This window comes from Capra hircus (genome assembly GCF_001704415.2).
Source record: "Capra hircus breed San Clemente chromosome X unlocalized genomic scaffold, ASM170441v1, whole genome shotgun sequence".
NCBI lineage: Eukaryota > Metazoa > Chordata > Mammalia > Artiodactyla > Bovidae > Capra > Capra hircus.
Window position 1 is genome coordinate 13654050 of NW_017189517.1, and position 19732 is coordinate 13673781.

The window sequence follows — 19732 nt, forward strand, 5'->3', positions numbered from 1 at the left end:
GCTCAACAGTGCTCATCATCAGAGAAATGTAAATCAAAACAATGAGCTACCGCCTCACACCTGTCAGAATGGCCTTTGTCAAAAAGGCCACAAACAAGTATTGGTGAGAATGTGGAGAAAAGGGAACCGCAGTACACTGTTAGTGGGAATGTAAATTGCTGCAGCTACTATGGAAAATAGTATGGAGGTTGCTCCAAAAACTAAAAATTGAACTACCAAACGATTCAGCAATTCCATTCCTTGGTATATATCCAAAGAAAATGAAAACACTAATTCAAAAATTCACACGCACCTCAATGTTCATAGCAGCATTACCTACAATTATTTACAATAGGAAAGATATGGAAGCAACCTAAGTGTCCATCAACAGACAAATTGATAAAGAAGATCTGAGGTACACACACACACATACACAAATGGAATACTACACAGCCATAAGAATGAAATTTTGTCATCTGCAACAACGTAAGTGGACCTGGAGGGCAATATGCTTAGTAAAATAAGTCAGAGAAAGTAAAATACTGTATATTATCATTTATATCTAAAATATCTGAAAACTAAGACAAACTAGTGAATATAACAAAAAAGAAATAGAGTCACAGATATAGACAACAAACTAGTGATTACCAGTGATGAGAGGGAAGGGGGAAAGGCAAGATAGGAGTAGGGGATTAAGAGGTACCAACTATTATGTATAAAATAAATAAGCTACAAGGATATATTTATTGTATAGCACAGGGAACATAGCCAATATTTTATAACCATAAATGGAATATAATCTATAAAAATGTTGAAGCACTGTTATATACCTGAAACTAATATTATAAATCAACTCTCTCTCTACATATATGTGCATATATATGACCAGACAGGATCTGGGGCTGCGACTGGGCATAGACTGTTAAAACTATCACCCCACCATTACCACTATTATGACTTCTATTAGTAGCAATTATGTAATCATTGCAATAAGAATTAACATATTCCTAACATTTTAATCTTTACAACCTTATAAGGTAGATCCTACCTATATTCCCATTTTACAGCTGATGGGGTTGAAGTCCTGAGAAAATAAAATAACAATATAGGAGTGAATAAGCTCATTCAAGGAGAACATATAGAATGAAGAGGAGGGGTCTGAAGACAAAACTGGGAAAAGACTAACTTTGGAGCCATAGGCAGAGAAGAACAAACAGTCGAAAGAAACAGAAAGATAAGCCAGAGGGACAGGAGGAGCATCAGAAAAATTTGATGTCACAGAAAGCAAGACAGGATAGAGTGAGTGTCAAGGAGGGAATGGTCAAAAGAATCAAAGCCTGCTGCTGCTGCTAAGTCACTTCAGTCGTGTCCAACTCTGTGCGACCCCAGAGACAGCAGCCCACCAGGCTCCCCCGTCCCTGGGACTCTCCAGGCAAGAACACTGGAGTGGGTTGCCATTTCCTTCTCCAGTGCATGAAAGTGAAAAGTGAAAGTGAGGTCGCTCAGTCGTGTCCCACTCTTCGCGACCCCATGGACTGTAGCCTACCAGGCTTTTCCGTCCATGGGATTTTCCAGGCAAGAGTACTGGAGTGGGATGCCATTACCTTCTCCGGAATCAAAGCCTACTGAAAAAAAATCATAAAAACTATCAAAGTATCCACTTGCTTTTGTAGTGAGATAGTGACTACTGGTGACCTTATCAGAGATTTTTCACTAAAGTTTTTGTAGGGTGAAAACCAAAGTGCAGCAGGTTGAGCGGTAAAGGGAGCACAGTGAAGTGGACCTAGTATAGACTATTCTAATGAGAAGAAAGTCCAGGACATAGGTTAGAGGGAGGAAATTATTCCAAGCACACAGGGAACCTGAACAGGCTTGCCGTCTGGGAGAAAAATACCCAGTAGCACAGGGGTGGTTCAGCCTGGCGGAGATGCAGGAAATAGGGGGGTGGGGTGGGGGGAGGGGTGGGAAGACGTAATGAAGTCCCTGAGAAAAAGGAATAGGAGGAACTGGGATCTAGGGCTTGAAGATAGGGTTCAGCAAGGAAAACCAAGGGGCTTCATGGCTCAACCACTTGATTTTCTTGACTAGCCGAACTCCAAGGCTGTCTGCTTTAGGATCAGGGAAGAGTATAGACAGCTTGAAACCATATAGAAAATGTGAGATAGCGGCTGACGTAAAGCGAGAGGGCGCTGAACCAAAAGACCCCACCCCAACCCCAACCCCAACCCCCGACCCCCGCGCCTGGCCCACTCAACTGACTCCCAGATTCGAAATTCTTCAGTATCCGGGTGCTTCAGAATCTCTTGGGAACGCAAATTCACTGTGCGGCACACTGCAGTCACTAGCCAGCCCGCCCTGTAGGGGGCGATGTGCCAAGGAAAGTGTGTCCACGGTGGATCCAGGAGCAGGCGCCCCACTTCCCGTCATACAGGGGGCGCCATGCCGAGGACGGGAGCTCCCACCATGCCTTGCAGCCTCACTCGAAGCCCACAGCTCTGATGCGTCACGTGGTGTGAGGAGCCGGTAACCCCACTCTTTGTTAGGGGACTCTTGGGTGTGAGGGAAGGAGGCGAAAGAGGAGGCCAGGACTGAGCTAGGGCTGAAGGACTGAGTGAGGAGCTGAGAGGCGTATCGGTTTAGCGGCCCTCGCCCACCAGAGCTGCTGCGTCTCCGCAGACTAGGCCGCGGAGGTCATGGCCTTAGATAGCGAAGATCCCAGGAGCGGTTTTCGCCACAGCGACGTAGTTACGTTCATCAACCAAGAAGTACTCAGAAACGGCGGCGGCCCAGATTTCTACATGACCTACCGCTCGCGGCCCTGGAATGAGATCGAGGACGAGCTGCAGTCCGTCTTGGCCGACCTGAATATGCCTCGCAACCTCAAGAGGGCCTGTGCCTGGAGCGCGCTGGCCTTGAGCGTGCGGGTGGCCACGAGGCAGCGACAGCAACAGGCCCGCCGCGTCCAGCGGCTGCAGGAGCAGATGGAGGAGCGTGAGACGGCCACCTGGGCCCTGGCCTCTCAGCTGCAGCGTCTGCGCGAGGAGCATAAGCAGATGATCATGCAGTTGCGCCGCACGCGCCAAGACCTGCAACAGGCGCTGAGCGAGCGCGAGGCCCTGCGCAGGCAGCTGCTGCAGGCCGAGAGGCAGTCCCAGGCGGTCGTAGTAAGCTCTCGATCCCCGCAGCTCCGGGCTGACACGTGGCCCCTGACCGCTGAGGAGCGCAACAAGTTGCTGGTCGCGACCTCGCAGCGCAGGCAGCTGGAGGCCCAGAGGGAGGAGGCGCAGAATGCTTCGTCAGGCGGTGTGCAGTACGCGCAAGGAGCCCAGGATCCCTGGGCCCAGGTTTTTCAACCCCCAGCCCCCGTGCCATGTCCCGGGCACATGCCATACCCCATGCCCTTCCCATACCCACCACCTCCCCCACCTAGGGTATTCTCAGAAGCCGAAGGAGCCGCCGCTGCAGCAGCAGCATACCCGGCCCCCCAGATGCCTGCTGGGGTGATGTGTGCACCTGCTATGTGGCCTGTAGTTGTGTCCCAGGAAGAGGTAGCCCTGCCGTGGGACCAGAGGATCGAAGGCCAAGGGGAAGGTCCCCACTTCGGAGGCCCTGTGGGGTACTTCCAAGATGACTCAATGAATCAACAACCTCAGGATCAGATGCCCAGGACTCCAGATGGTAAGAAAGCCTTTAAACCCTAGGAAGAGGGATCCTCAGGAGGAGGGATTGGGACTGCCTAAGGTACAGAATGGGATTAACTTTTCCTGATGTTTGGCTTGCGATGAATGCAAAAAAATTTAGATACTAACTGAGGTGGGAAGTCTTGCCCCAAAGAAGCTCCTCACTGAATTCAGGAATGTAGAAAAAGAATGGAGACATAGTCTAAAGAGAAATCAATTTCTGGAGGTCCCCTTCTGATCAAAAACTTTTATTTACATCATAGAAAATTTGAAAATCCATCAAACAAAAATTTTCATTATCCTACCAATGAGCCATAACCATTTTAACACAATATGTTTCTACATATGGATCTCTTCCCCTACTTTCATATTATACATGTATACGTGTGTATATGTGTATTGTTTCAAAGAAAGATGAGGTTCTAATGAATATGTTAATTTTTAAAGGAAAATTTCTCCAATGGCATTTAAATTCACAGGTGGTGGACTGTTGATGGCTGCTACTGATTGGTTGACACCTTAAGGTATATGGGCTGATGTGATTAAACATTATTTTTCTCCTTCCTGTATTCTTCTTAGCCCCTCTCCCCCATGATACCAGGTCTTTGGCTGAGAATAACAGCGCTTTCAGAACATGATACGTTTTATTCTAGGAACACTGCTTTTCCTTGAGAATACTATCGTTATGCTGTATACTGCAGCCATGTTCATATTTGTTCCTGGATTTGTTTTTATAACATTCATTGGTTTGGGCCTGTTCTTTGTGTCTCTAAACTCCAGGATCTTCATCTGAGGCTGAAGGAAGTCCAGCTCCCTATGTGTGAATCACCACGAAATGCCCTTCCAGCTCTCAGCAGCCTTTGCCTCAGTGAGATCTCAGCTGGCTGGAGCAGAAAAAAAGAGTGAAGAATCAGAGGAAAGAAGACATTCTGACACACATCTTGTAACAAGGGAGGGCAGACAAGATTTTGTTAAGCTTAATGTGTCTGTTGAGGAAAAGGGAATGACAAAGTTTCAAAGAGGGGTGGGAATGTAGTAGTAAATTTTAGGGATTTAGCAAGTTTGTCAAATTGCATTCATTAATTCATTGAACAAGCAGTTTTTGTCTAGCATGTACTAGGAATTACTACTGTATGTTGTTATCTGGTGCACACATTTTAATTGAATTGGATGAAAGAGGCTACATGACAGGAGAGAGCCTAATTTGGCATACCAATTATACCAGGTATGACTTCTTTGCCTTACATATAGTGTGGCTTTTAAGTAAATCCAATTGAAATAAAGTCAAGATTCATTTCTACAATTCTGGGAGCAAAATCAGACTTTCATGGAAGAATTTGAATGACTGAACTGCTCATCACATTAATCCCAGTGGAAATAAATGAGCAGGGGCATATATTGGGAATGTAGCCTCACAAAAGTACAAGCAGGACTTTTCTCCTACTCCTGCTGATTCCCCTGAGAAGGGCAACTTTTCCTGGTTTTCTAAAAGACCACTGGGTTGTCTTGCTACACACTCAAGCCCTCAGCCTCAGGCTTCTCCCATCCCAAGCCCTTCTTCAGTCAAGAGTAGATGAAGAATAACATGTATTTTCTAGGACAGGCATTGTGCTATGAATTGTGCTTTCTTGAACTAGATTAAAAATAGAACTGGACTGGGTTAGGCACTCTTGAGAATGCCCCTGGGCCTTTCTCTTCCACTTGGTGTCTTCAGGCACTCTGCTCCTCTGAGGCAGCTGCTGCAAGCCAGGGGGAGCCAGGGTCCGCCCAGGGGCTGGAAGTCAGTTCAGGCTCCAGTCTGAACAAGAGGTGTCCTCAAGTTCCTCCAGGAGATTACAGCTCACCAGGATCAGCATTTGTCAGAGGTTTTCTGCTTCTAACTAGTAATAGAGTGTTCACTTACCTGCTGTGTCTTCTGTGTTGTGTGTACCGAGGGGCAGGTTTGCTCAGAAGTGGTTTAAATCTGCCTCTTCCCTCCATCCCACTGAGGTGACTAGAGAATGCCATCTCATTCGCTATTGAAGGGCCCCTGCTCTTCCTGCGGGTTACTCAAGAACTGGGGGGAGGGACTTCCGTGGGGTCTTCAGTCCATTGTGATTGTCCCTGCTCCCCTCACTGTCCGTGTCCTTGAAGGTGGGCTTCTCTGCTACTCCTGGGCCCATGGGGCACGAGAGGAGAGGTGAGGTGAGGTGAGGAGGGGGCTTCTGCCGAGGCTGGGATGTGTCCAGCTTCCCTGTCTGCACCAAGAAGCCATTTCCCTGAGGCCCTGTCTCCCAGAAGTGCCTTGAGCAGAAATTTATGCCCTGCAGGGCACTCTCCCCTCCCTCCTATGCACAATCCCATCAAGGTGCTCAGGATTCTGGAGAAGAGCCAGGTTTAGCCAGTTGGCTAATGTGGCAAATGTTTCCAGAGGCAAAAGGGGTAGGGTCTGGCTCCCTGCTTGGTGTAGAGACACATGGGGCAGAGAAAAGACATGAAGCTGCCCCACCAGCATCCTCGCTCCCAGGGTCCTGATGACTGGGAGGCCTTGGTTATTTGGGAAGGTGCTGGGGAGGAAGGGGACCGTCGAGGGCATCATCACAAAGCTAAGTTTTCTGGGTTGGAGGCTGGTTTTGTGATACACTTGTGTGTGCTGATTACTCCCTGGAATTCTGGGAGGACTGGACACAGATGAGATGGGAATACTACAGTACATTTTAATCTGGTGGTTCTCAGTGCATGGCTTTTGAACTAGCAGCATCAGGACCAACTGGGAGCTTAATCACAAATGCAAATTCTCAAGCTCTACCTCAGACCTCCTGACTCCAGAAGTTGTGGAGGGTAGGGTCTAACAGGTGTTTCTGGTGCTTACTAAAGTTTGAGAACCTTTGCTTGTACCCATAGTGTAATGGGAACAAATCACCCTGGATCTCATTATGGCTGGCTCACTTAAGGCTCCACAACACACTGATGTCCATTGGAATGTCTGTAGAACTGTAAGAAACCAGACTCTCCAGGTACAACTCTTCTGTAGCTCAATATAATCACCTAATGTTTCAGGGCTGACTTTTTTCTATAGCAACCTGCATGAATCTTTGGCCAGAATCATTAAGGTTGGCTGTGCCCAAGCTGGACACATGCAGGTAAAGGCACTAAGTTGTTTAAGAGCCTGGGTGACTGGGCTCATACACCTGCTCTACCAATTACTAGCTGTGTAGCCTAAAACAAGCTACTGAATTTCTCTGATCCCCAAAAAGTGTCGGCTCCCTTCCCCCACCATTAGGATCTCTGTGATGATGGGGTAATGGGTATAAAGGGTGCCCATGGTGTGACTTCTCATACCACAGAGTGGCCACCATGTGACACTGTATGGCTATTCTCATTGGTGACAGCTCTGTAAAGTATAGGTATAATAGATGCCTCTGTTAATAGTTCTTCAAGGAGGATATTTTACTCCCATTTTAACAAATGTGGCAACTCAGTAAGTTACCCAAAGTCATTTAGTTGGGAGTTGGTCAAGCGTAGGTTCTAACCCCAGTCGTCTGGCACTGAACTCCATGCCCTTTCTGCTATATCAGAACCTCAACCTTGTACCCTTACCAGTTACTAGCAGTTAACAGGGTCTGTCAATACCTTGCTGGATGTATCTGACTATAATGGAAGGACTCTGAATCGTAGAGCCAGTCTGGTGGAGAGGGAAGTGAGTGGAGGTGCCCAAAGAGTCAGGGTTGGTTGTTGTGGAGTGTTGATGCTACAAAAGAAGGTGCTGGAAGGAGTGTGGACATGGCTTCTAGGGGTGTCAGCCTGCTGAAAGTTACAGGGAGAGTGATGCAGAAAGCGGAGCAGCGTAGGGTGGCTGCTACGCTCCCCACTCCACCTCCACAGAGCCCCTTACCATGAACACTTCCACTCCCATTTGTTTCATACAGCTGCAGAAGTAGGGGCTCCAAGCTGACCCTTCCTCCGGGGGCCTCTGCAGGCAGCGAGTGTAGGGATGGGGAGAAGCCCCGCTCAGGTGTCGCTGCTGCTGCTAAGTCGCTTCAGTCGTGTCCAACTCTGTGTGACCCCAGAGACGGCAGCCCACCAGGTTCCCCCGTCCCTGGGATTCTCCAGGCAAGAACACTGGAGTGGGTTGCCATTTCCTTCTCCAATGCGTGAAAAGTGAAAGTGAAGTCGCTCAGTCATGTCTGACTCTTCGCGACCCCATGGACTGCAGCCCACCAGGCTCCCCCATCCATGGGATTCTCCAGGCAAGAGTACTGGAGTGGGGTGCCATCGCCTTCTCCGTCAGGTGGCACAGGAGGCAACAAAAGACCGCTCCATGATAGGTGTGCTGCACCCTTGTTACAGGTGAGAGCTGTACCCAGTGCATGGCAAATGCCAGCTAGCCAGACTAGCGAGCAATGTTCAAATTTCCTCTAATAAAAACAAGTTTCAAATGAGGGCAGAGCCCTGATACCTGGCAGGAGTGGAGGCTTTGTCCTCTCACCGAGTCAACTCTTATTTATGAGCAAGATGCAAGAGAGAACCAAGAAGATTCATAACTCACTCTCTTGGGAAATTATTTTCCTGAGGTCTTTTCTGACTGTCAAAGTAAACTGGATTCACCACAACAGAAGTAGGAAAAGCAATTGAAACCACATACAATCCCCAAACCTGGAGGTAACTACTGTTTATAATGTATTTACTTTACATACACACACACTTAAGAGTATAGAGAACCACATATTTATATACACCAAGACACAATATGGTACCTATGTTTTTTGAAGCCTCCTCAACTGTAAAAGTAGTGACTCAAATTTGGATCCCTTCTTGGTGGGCTCTGTACCCCGCATGCAGAAGATACAGGAATTGACAGAAGCACTTTTTGGGTGGCAGAGCAGTTACAGATACATAGAGATTTATTTACCAAAACAGATTAATTCAGTACATATTCCTTTCCTGCATCTGTTTCTCACTTAGCAGTAGGGCACACTGTCTCATATCTGAATTATCTGAGAATGTAACTTTAAATGGTCATGTAAAATGCTGTCATGTCAGCGTTTCAATTTATTGTACTTAAGGAGTTCTCACTGGGCATTTAGATTGTTTTCAAATTTTCATTTCACTCTCAACAATGTTAGTGTGCAGAGTCTTCTGTACCATGCCCAAGAATAAATATGAATGTGAAAGTCGCTCAGTCATGTCCGACTCTTTGCGACCCCATGGACTATACCATCCCTGGAATTCTTCAGATCAGAATACTGGAGTGGGTAGCCTTTCCCTTCTCCAGGGGATCTTCCTGAACCAGGGATCAAACCCAGGTCTTCCACATTGCAGGTAGATTCTTTACCAGCTGAGCCGCCAGGGAAGCCCTGGAGTACTGGAGGGGGTAGCCTGTCCCTTCTCCATCTTCCCAATGGGTCTCCTGCACTGCAGGTGGATTCTTTACCAGCTGAGCTACAAGAAGAAAACCTAATAGTAAATATAATCATTTAAAAAATCTTAACCAGTTTTAAAGATCTTAGTTTGACTTGCATTTCTTTGCTTACATAGAAAGATGGAGTATTTTTTGAAATTACTTATCCATTCGTATTTCTTCTCATGATTTATTCATGTCCTAAGTGTACTCATGGAATACTCACCTTGCTTTTATTTGATAGTAAGGATATTAACCTAACCCTATGTCATAATTAGGATGCCAAGTATTTTCCCTTGTTTGTAGATTATTTTTAAATTTGTGTGTGGTGGCATTTTGGTAGAAGTATTGGTACTTATGAGGTAGGTCTCAATGTATTTTTCCCCCAAATAATCAACCTAGTAGCTCAGTATCATTTTTCAATGTTCCAGTCTTTCCCCACTGATCTGAAAGGACCATCTTTATCAAATACCAAATACAGTGTGTGTATATATGCTGCCCATTAAATTGTTGGTCTGTTATTATATCCATCTAACACTTGATCTGAGCTTTATAACACATCTTAATAAATGCAGTAAAGTTATCACTCACTTTTTTCTAAATTTTCTTAGTAGTTATCACCTGTTACATTCTCAGTTGAAGCTTTATAATTTAACTCTATTCCTGAGTCTCAAATGTACTTCTTCCCACTGGATTCTGTGAGACTTATACAATCACTTCATAATTCATTGCTTTTTTATAACCTAGTTTGAGTGGATTTCTACTCCTTAAGGCTTTATCTCAGCCCTATTCTCTCTTCTGCCTGTCCTAGTAGCTCAGACGATAAAGCATCTGCCTACAATGTGGGAGACCCGGGTTCGATCTCTGGGTCGGAAAGCTCCCCTGGAGAAGGAAATGGCAACCCACTCCAGTATTCTTGCCTGGAAAATCCCATGGACCGAGGAGCCTGGTAGGCTACAGTCCATGGGGTTGCAAAGTCAGACACGACTAAGCGACTTCACTTTCACTTTTCATTCTCTCTTCACTTCCTCTTTCCATGATCTTGTCTAAACATGTGACATCTTTCATCTTTAGCAAAAACATTCCAACCTATATGATTTTTTAAAAGCTCATGTTTATGTGAGCTTACTTTGTAAATCTGGTGGCATTATCTTAATTCCCTTTAAAATCCTACAAGATAGTAAGTAGAAGACAGTACCATCTCCATCTTACAAATGGAGAAACCTAAGCTTAGAGAGGTTGAATGACTTGTCCAAGTTACTTATCACCCTGTTGTGTGTCAAGAGCAAGGATGCAAATTCTTTTCTGATATACCTGCCATGCTATGCTATGTAGCATTTAAAAAGAAGGAAACATGAATATTAAATACTGTCTGCTTTAAAATGGAAAATCATAGCCGCCAGACTTGTTTTTGGAATTGAAGATGACACAAGAAGCAGTATGTCATACTGAAGGGAAGTTGTAATGGTAGCATGCGTACGGCTTGGCTCTGAATCCCAGATGCATTCAGTGGATTAATGGTAGGTGTTATAATGCAGTAGTACTCTCCACAGTGCCTGATGCATATCAACTCTAAGATGTACATTTTTTTCACATTTTTGAAAACAGTAGGCCTCTCACAGTTTAACGAGTATTTATCTTACAACCAATAGCATCTTAGATTTGAGTAAAACAGGCATTAAGGAGTTAGTGTTTAGTTATTACTACAAAAAATGACCACTTATCCATCAGCAAATATTTATTCAGTGTGAACCGTGTGTCAGGCACTAGAGACTGGAACAGCCTAGTAAACATTGCAGATTCCTGCTTTCATGAAGTTTACCTTCTAGTGGGAAGCATACATGAAATACAGATTAGCAAGTAAAATAAATAGCATGTCAAATGGTAACGGGTGGAAGTAATGTAAGTGAAATAGACTAAAGGGGATGGGAAGTGGTGTAGGGGGAACACTGGACTTATAGAGTGGTCAAGGAATGCTTCCCTGACTAGGTGACATTTGAAGAGACCTAAATGGGACTAGAGGATGAACCGTGAGGCTAGCTAGGGGATCTTTCCAGGCAGAAGGTGGAGCAAACACAAGGGCCTTGAAGGGAAGACACCCTGAGAGTCTCTGAGAAGTAGCAAGAGGGCCAGTATGGCTGGAGAGGAGGGAGTACAGGAGAGCAGATAAGGTGGGAGAGGAAGAGTTGCACACTATGGCTGGAAAATAAGGAGGTGAATAAGGGCTTCCCCGGTGGCCCAGCAGTAAAGAACATGCTTGCAATGCAGAAGACATGGGTTCGATCCCTGATCAGGAAGATCCCCTGGAGAAGGAAATGGCAACCCACTCCAGTATTCTTACCTGGAAAATCCCATGGACAGAGGCACCTGGCAGGCTACAGTCCATGGGGTTACAAGGAACTGGACATGACTGAGCAAACAACAACAAATGTGAATGAGGATTTCTTTAAAAAAATTTGTTTATTTAATTGGAGGCTAATTACAATATTGTGCTGGTTTTTGCCATACATCGACATGAATCAGCCACGGGTATACATGTGTTCCCCCATCCTGAACACCCCGCCCACCTCCCTCTCCATCCCATCCTTCTGGGTTGTCCCAGAGCACCAGCTTTGAGTGCCTTGCTTCATGTATCAAACTTGTACTGGTTCTCTATTTTACCCATGGTGATACACATGTTTCAATGCCCTCTCAGAAAGGCTCTAGATAGTGGGAGGAACTGCATACTGGGGCTCAGAACCACCCAGCAAGGACTGCCAAGTGTCATGGCTACACTGCACTTAAAGTTAAGGGATGGCTGGGGGGTAGGGATGACATTAATTTAGGTAAAGTGAGGAGACAGATCCATTTAGTCTCTTAAACACACTAATGCACGATCAGAATGATTCATGGTGCAGAACAATTTGAGGACAGAATGATAATGATACGTGATCAGAATAACTAGATGAGGCTACTCTGAAAAACAGTGACATTCAGGGCTTAAGATCTCTAACGAGCTGCAGCACAAACTGGCCTTGGTTTGATCTTTCACAACGCACACTGCCACCACGTTCACGCTCGCTTCAACTGGGCTGAACTAAAGTTATTTTAAGAATACTGAAGAACATTTATAGGGTGACTTCATGCAGGACAGAAGACTATAGGAGTCAGATTTCTGTAACCATTTAATGTAAGGTATGTTTCTTTTTAATCTATTCTTTCTTAGAAGCCAAGATGCATGGTGGTGAAGAGCACGGTCTTTGAAGGCACAGAACTGGGTTCAAATGTCAGTTTCATCACTTACTCTTTGTGGGACTTTTGTTAAACAACAGCTCAAACCTCAGTTATCTCTGGAAACTGGGAATGATAGCACTCAACCTCAGAGAGCTGCTGTGAGGATTAAGTGAATGAAATGTGTGTATAAAGTACACAGGACTGTAATTGCTCAATAAAACTATAGCTGCATTTTCCTACTAAAAATGAATTGGATGCCAAGATTCTTCCTGTTCACACTCTCTTGAAATAGAGGGACTCAAATTTACACTGCCATCAAAATACAGTAAAAAGACAGTAACAGCAAAGAGAAAGCAAAACATTTCCTTGTAATTCTAAAGGCTGTTCTAGCACTTAACAGTATACACACTGAACTTAAAAGAGATGGACCTCCACATTGACTTTTTAGATGGCAACATATATGGAAACACTCTACTTGCTATCTATAAAGTGCTTCTTTCAGAGGTTTTGTGAGGTGCAAAGTTACGAAATATATTCAGCTGAGAGAAGACAGACGACCCCGCCCCCAGTCCCACAAATGCAAGGTAAGGCTATTTTTTTGACTGAATTAAAGCCCATTAAACACTTAACAATCAGAAAATGAAACCCCGTTATTCAGAACTATGGAGAGATGCTAAGTTCAATTCCTTCTCCCACCAAAAATGTCTCTTAAGTAAAAAGGAATGTGCGCCATTTAATCCAATCATATAACATTTGAGCATTAGACTGGATTATCAGGAATTCAAAAGGAATTTTCAGAAAATGGATAGCTCCTCTTCTGCCCCTGTCATATCCCTGAGGTGTTTATCTTGCTCAGAATGGAACCAATTTCAACAGTGAATAGTTTATTGAAGCAGACAGATATACATATTAAAAGTACAATTACTATGAAGCTCTTAAATTTGATTTTTATATTTTATTTTCAATATCTTCTTGGAATTTTCATGACCATATAAGTCCCCATATTTGAGATGTCTACATTAAAGGTTCTAATGCCTTAATGACTGCCCTATGTAAATTTGCAGACCTATGAGATTATGTAAGTCCTATTGACAATTCAAGAGACAAAAATTTGAGGAACTCAGTTATACAAACCAATCCAACCTCTAAATACTGAGAACATGGAATAAAAATGAAGTTACCCATAGTAATATAGATTGAATGATCTTTATTGTATTTTAATCCACCGATCTAAAATTCACACATATCAGATGAAACAGGAGTGCCACAGTATGCTTTATTTTGTAGGTATTAATTAGTTCACTATATTGATATATCCAAAACTTTAGGTAGCAGCAAGCATCAGTTCTTCCAAAGAAGCTCAGGTGAAAATAATTCTTTATATTCATGAGTTCAAAGCCCCACTATCTGATCCACTGTTGTACTAACAAAAATGAACTGAGCTCACTCAGTTCATAGATTTGGGGCTTCCTGTATTTTACTGGAATTGAAGCAGTTTTTGTTCTAACCATCTGATAATTTTATATTTTAATTAATCTTAATTCTCAAGAATTAAACATGTTTGCTAATTATCTAAGATAAAACCATGATACTCTTTGAAGAATTAATGTTAGTCTCCTACTCAACAGGTAGAAAACTTTTAAATGAACCCATACTTCTAAATGTATCTGAATTTTCCAACCCATATACCTGGCAAGGTCACAAGCTGATTTAAATAACCTGGCTTTTAGACAATCATCTCAAAAATATTTATTGAAACGAAGCCACTGTTCTTTATGGTGCCATCACTCTGACTAAGTAACAGCTAATCAATTGTTTTCACACATACAAAAAAACATTTTAAAAGAAAACATTCTTTATATACTTAGCAAAATCGAGGAGAGCTCAAGTCTGCGAGTCAGAACTAGAAAGTTCTAAGGGAAGTGTAGTTGAGCGTTCTGACTTTCTACTCCAGTTTGGAATATATGCCTTTGAGGTGCACATGTAAAGATAGTAAAGAAAGATGTTCATGAATTTTTTTTTTAAATGAAAGTTTCCAGTCCCGATTATTGGCGGAGTTCTGGCATCACTTAATGGCAGCAACACAGTGGAGAGCATCTGCACTGTGCTGAGAGGTAGATGGGGATCTTATCCTTGGATTTAATAAGAAACTTTATTTAAGGTTTAAGCCTAATTTTTTAATCCAAGAAAGTTTTTAAAGCGAAGACAGATCTTTGGAAGATGCTTGTTTTTTAGTTACATGAGAGAAAATAGCTTGATAAAATCAGCATCTGTCTTCATGGGAATCACACGAATCACACGTGTGCAAAGCTGCACACTAGAGAGATACAGCACTGTGCTTCCAAATCACAGGGTGATTCAATAGCCTGGCCAATCAAGCAGACACTGGGAGGAAAGGCCTCTAGTATCTGACTCTAGCAGCCAGAGCCATCAGAGGTCCCTACAGGGATACAAGTCTGTTATCAAGATCAACAAATTTATAGAATATTCCTGGTCCAGCTTTGGCCAGGCAGCCATTTGACTGATGATACTTCAGGGCCCACTAGTTTCTAGAGTTAGCACTTGCTGTTGTAAGAAAAAGAAACCAACACATTAAAAATTTATCAATTAGAACTTATTCATACAGGGGACAAGAGTGCAGACGGCACACAAAATGAAGCTTCGTCTTGTTCTTTTTTAGCGGAGGATGAAGTAACTTTCTGAACAAGGTAAGGCTCCATGAGGAAAAAAAATTTTTAATTCATAACTCTAAAAAAAAAAAAAATAACCCAGGGAATTCCCTGGCGGTCCAGTGGTTAAGACCCTGCACTTCCACTGCAGAGGTCAAGGGTTCAATGCGTGGTGGAAGAACTAAGATCCCGCGTGTTGTGTTGTGCAGTATGGCAAAAAAATTTGGTATGAACACCTTTAAAAAAAAAAAAAGGGTTGTACATCTTACTTCAACCTTCAGCATAAATGGCAAGTCTGAGATAGTCAATATATTCCAAACTCTAGTAGGAAAAAAAAGACGTCCTTGTTAAAATAGAGTAGCCACTAATTGTAATTAAGAAAACAGCCAGACTTTTGCTATTAAATACAATATTGGGAAAACATTCCTTTCTTTCTAACTAGCAGAAAAATCAAGATTTAAATAATCTTGGGAAAACTAAGTCTGATGACAAACCAAATTTTATGTTTGCCACCAATGAAAATGAATTCCATTATGTTCTTGAATTTATTTTCTGAAGCAAGTCAAATTCTCCAACAGCTTTGATTTTGCAAATAATGTCAAAGAGGCAAAATACAAGTAACTGCAACATATAAAATTACCCTTCAATAGCAATGCTTTCATAATTGGAGTCAGAGGCTTAAAATTATTATTTACTAAAAAAGATACTGTAAGCCACAATTTTTCTTTCAATTACACTTTTACAAAGGAAGAAAAAATAGAAAAATAAAAAACAAAATTGGTCCTAAGAGTGCTACTCATGCCCAAGTTAGTTAGCAAACTCACTGAGGTTAATCTGCATATCCCAAACAATTGCACAGCATTTCCTGGCTTTTAGCCAATGGAAGACATAACTTCTCATAGCCAAAAAATAAAAATAAAAGAACCTACTAGATTTAATTGATTACACAGATTGATAACCAGTACGACTTTTCCTTCTTCCAATCATATAAGAGATAAAGACAACAATTATAAGGAAGCCCAAGGCCACACCCACTGCAACAGGAATAAGAAAGTTGAGGTCAGAGTCAGCAGAACATTCTTCAGCTGTCAGAAAAGAGATAGAAAGCAAGGAAAGGAAATTAGTAAGGAATGCAATTAAGCAGAAACAAGCAAACAAGAAACAAGCATTTTGAATGTGTACATAGGTTAGTCTTTTAGAGCATTATCCCATCTATTTTTACTATATCCACCCAAATATTAACATTTCCAATTAACCAATCCTCCTGTATCTCACTGTCACTTCATCTTTATTCACACCTAATTCCTCAGTACAAAAACCATTAAGGGGACAACAGGAAAGAGTCTGAAACAAAGAATTGTGCTTAGGCAAAACCAATACAGTTTTATAAAGTAAAATAAAGTAAAAATAAAAATTAAAAAAAATAATAATAAATTAAAAAAAAAAAGAATTGTGCTTGCCTATTATGGGAAGACCTTATGCTGAATTGTCTAATAGCACCACAGGAAAAAAGAATAAAACCACCACCTGTGTATTTCCCCATTCCCTTCCTACCTTGCCATAACTGTCGTGAAAATATAAAAATTCTGAATGAGTAATAAAATTCAAGTTAAAAAGAATTTATGATCAAGAAAATGCAATATAATGTTTTTCATACAAGCATTAGTTAACTATCAGGTTATATTATTTTTTGCTGAGCAGTGGCCTGGAATAAAAGCAGAATCCAGTGGACACCACTGGACCACCAGGAAGGCTGTGTGCACGTGCGGTATAGATTCTGAGCTCTGGATTGAGACAGAACTGAGTTTAAATCTTGACTCCTTCAAGCACTAGCTAAGGGACCTTGGTCAAGTAGTTTAAACTGAGCTTCACTTTCCTCATCTATAAAAGGGAGATAATACCTACATTATAAGGTATCTGAGGATTAAAAACAATTATATTTCTAAAATATCTGATACACATCAGAAGGTCAACAAGTGTTTACTCCCTTCTCTTTTCCTCCCATGTTTGTGATCCCATCCAAGGAGATTTTAGGCTTTGAAAATAGCAAACAGATCAAAATAGGAGGCATTCAAAAAGCTAACATTACCTTCAAAAATATTTAAGCAAAGTTGGTGTCATATATCATTTACTGGAAGTAATTAGTACAGAAACTCAAAGTGTCCAATGCTAATCTCATAGTTTCAAGTTTAAACCAGTTTTACTATTGAGTGATTAGATTTCATTGGGATTCTTTTAAATAAAAATGGTAATAATGCTTTTGTTGTCCACTAGATATATAACCTCAGTGAAGGCACTTCTGTAAAACTTATGGGGTATAGAGTAAATAGTCTTTAAGGTCCTTTATAAATCTCATGTACATAACAAATGTGGTATTTGGTGTGATTTATGATCGAACAATAACTTGCTTTTTTACTCTTTTTCTCTTCTTGCATTTTTGTCATGCATAAAAAGTTGCTACCGTTCTGAATATATAATATGAATTTCAGCAATGACAATAGCTTTTATTAAAAGGATTTACCGTATTTTACTGAAAGCTTTGAGACTGATAGCTGAGTGCCAAAATACTGATTAGTGAGTTATAAAAATTCTGAACAAGTCAAGATATACGTAGAATGAATTAATAAAATAATCACTTCAATGTGAAATTCTCAAGCTTCCTTTTTACTTGTCTATACATTCAGTATCTGTGCTGCACTTCTAACATGGAGCATGCTTCGATAGGGGCTGATTCTCTGGCTCATTTTAACGCCAACAGCTTCTCTCTACACTCCCATCTATGCTCTGCCCCACAGGGGATGTCTTGGAAAAACTAAGAGCCTAGTTGCTATGCCTCACTGCCTGCCTTTTGAGATTGCTGTTAGCTTACGTTTCATAAGTACCAGTCTGATGACAACACTAAATAGATTTTAATGCTCCAGGGATCAACAAGATGAGGTAGAGAAACACAACACAATCTCTCCCAATTAGTTCATAGAATATTTCTATCTTTCAGTGCTAATTGGGCATCCAAGGAAGAGAAAAACACTTAAAAAAAAAAAAAAGGTAAGTGGTCAAACATATTTGAATCTTTTCAGTCTATACTGGTGAAAAAGAAACTTTTTTTTAAAAAAGCTCTTAATTCTGAAGCCAGTTTAAGCTCTGTTGTGGTCTCTTGGGTCTGTTTTATACCTAGGGGAAAATCACAAGCCTAAGATACTGACTTCAGCTTCAAAGAAGTCAGCAAAAGTCACATAAAATGCTGATACTCCTGAGGACATTCAACTGAAAACCAAGTTTAAGCATATGATGGACATTTATGCCACATCAACATTTATTTAATTAACTATATCCAAAGTGATGAGTTTAAATCAGGATAGTTCTTATACACTGAAAACAGAACACCGGTAGTGAAACAATATTTATTAATTCCATGAAGAGACAACTACACATTCAACCTCCATAATGGCCACGTTACTAAGTTTCAGGCATCTTAGGTTAGAATCCAAATTTGGCCAAGGCTTCTTAAGATAGACCTTGAAACACTGCACACCCATGTTCTTTTCAACAAATTTGTCTTCAGGACCAGTTAACACGACGCTTTTTCAATTTTAAGCTGTTCTATTTACAGTTTTTACTAATAAAGAATGATCTCAATATGCTGGGACTGATTTAAGACTTAAAGTTTTGCTACCTTCACAAAATATTTCAAAACTGAAAAGGAAGAAAATCTTGTTATGTGCATGTATTTTTATACAATCAATCAGAAAGCAGGTTTCTAAAATTGCTCATATCCAGCATGATGGCGCTTGAGACCAATAAAGTAAGCCAGCAACACTAGAATAAGCACTCCTGCCAAGGCTGCTCCCACCGCTATGGGCACAAGGAAGTTGTCGTCATCTGCACTGCAGTCTTGAGCTAGATGTGGAGAAAGGACAATTGAGAACAAAAACAGTGACAACATTTCTAATGTGTACACTTTAAGTTAAAATGACAGTTCTTCCCAACACACACATTCGTTTTTCACACCCAGACAACAAATCACTGGCACTCATTACCAGCAGATGAGATGTCCCACGAAAGTGATTTTCCAAATAACCAAAACGTTTAAGTACCGCCTCCCTCCCACAAATGCAGTCATTTTGGAAGAAAGACATAAAACAATCACCTACTTCCCAGATTTCTTAAATGGAAGATAATGGATAAATATATTTAGCCTTTCCTTGATGATCAAGCTGTGAGCTTTCAGAAGCAAACCGTTATGAAGTTGAAGAAGCATAGTGCCAGGTGCCCCGCAGACTGGGAAGCAATAATGAAATGAGCCAAATAACCAACTATACAAAGCAGATAGAAGACTCAATGCAGAGCAATACGCGGTCACTTAGTAGTAAGGAAAGGTATCAACCGGCCCGGATTAAATAACTGTTAGCCTCAAGATTTCAGTCTGGCATAGGAGTCGGACAAGAGAATCAGTGGTTACAATTTCAAAATGTGCTATAACAGGGGCAGGGAACACACAAAGTGTCATCAAATTTACTCAGCCTTGTTAGCCAAGACACAGTTTGAAAAAGGTGACACTAGAGCTGAGATATTAAGAATGAGTAAGAATTAGCTGTGCATGTAACGGGTGAAGGGCATTCCAGGTATAGAAAATAGCATAGACAAAAATATGGACCTATGGATGGTAACAAAACACAGGGCTTTGGGTAAAATGTAAGCGGGCTGGCATAGCTAAAACAATGGATTAAGAAATACTCTTGGAAAAGAGGTGGAAACAGGATGTTAGGACCAGCTTACAAAGGCATTGTATGCTCTAGGTAGTCTGGCCTTAT

At 41.9% G+C, this 19732-nt stretch overlaps 2 protein-coding genes across 4 annotated transcripts in view; one reads left to right on the forward strand and one right to left on the reverse strand.

The window, feature by feature from the left end:
• ATP1B4 (ATPase Na+/K+ transporting family member beta 4) overlaps nt 1-5561 on the forward strand; it is a 46862-nt gene extending 41301 nt beyond the window's left edge. For all 3 annotated transcript variants that reach the window (XM_018044272.1, XM_018044274.1, XM_018044277.1), the window contains exon 9: nt 4440-5561. In XM_018044272.1, the coding sequence (XP_017899761.1) occupies nt 4440-4483 (44 nt within the window). In that variant the 3' untranslated portion in view covers nt 4484-5561. The remainder of the gene's footprint in view (nt 1-4439) is intronic.
• Nucleotides 5562-15452: 9891 nt separating this feature from the next.
• Nucleotides 15453-19732, reverse strand: part of LAMP2 (lysosomal associated membrane protein 2) — a 35507-nt gene continuing 31227 nt past the window's right edge. The window contains exon 9 of the mRNA XM_005700339.3: nt 15453-18818. Coding sequence (XP_005700396.1) covers nt 18679-18818 — 140 coding nt within the window. The 3' untranslated portion in view covers nt 15453-18678. The remainder of the gene's footprint in view (nt 18819-19732) is intronic.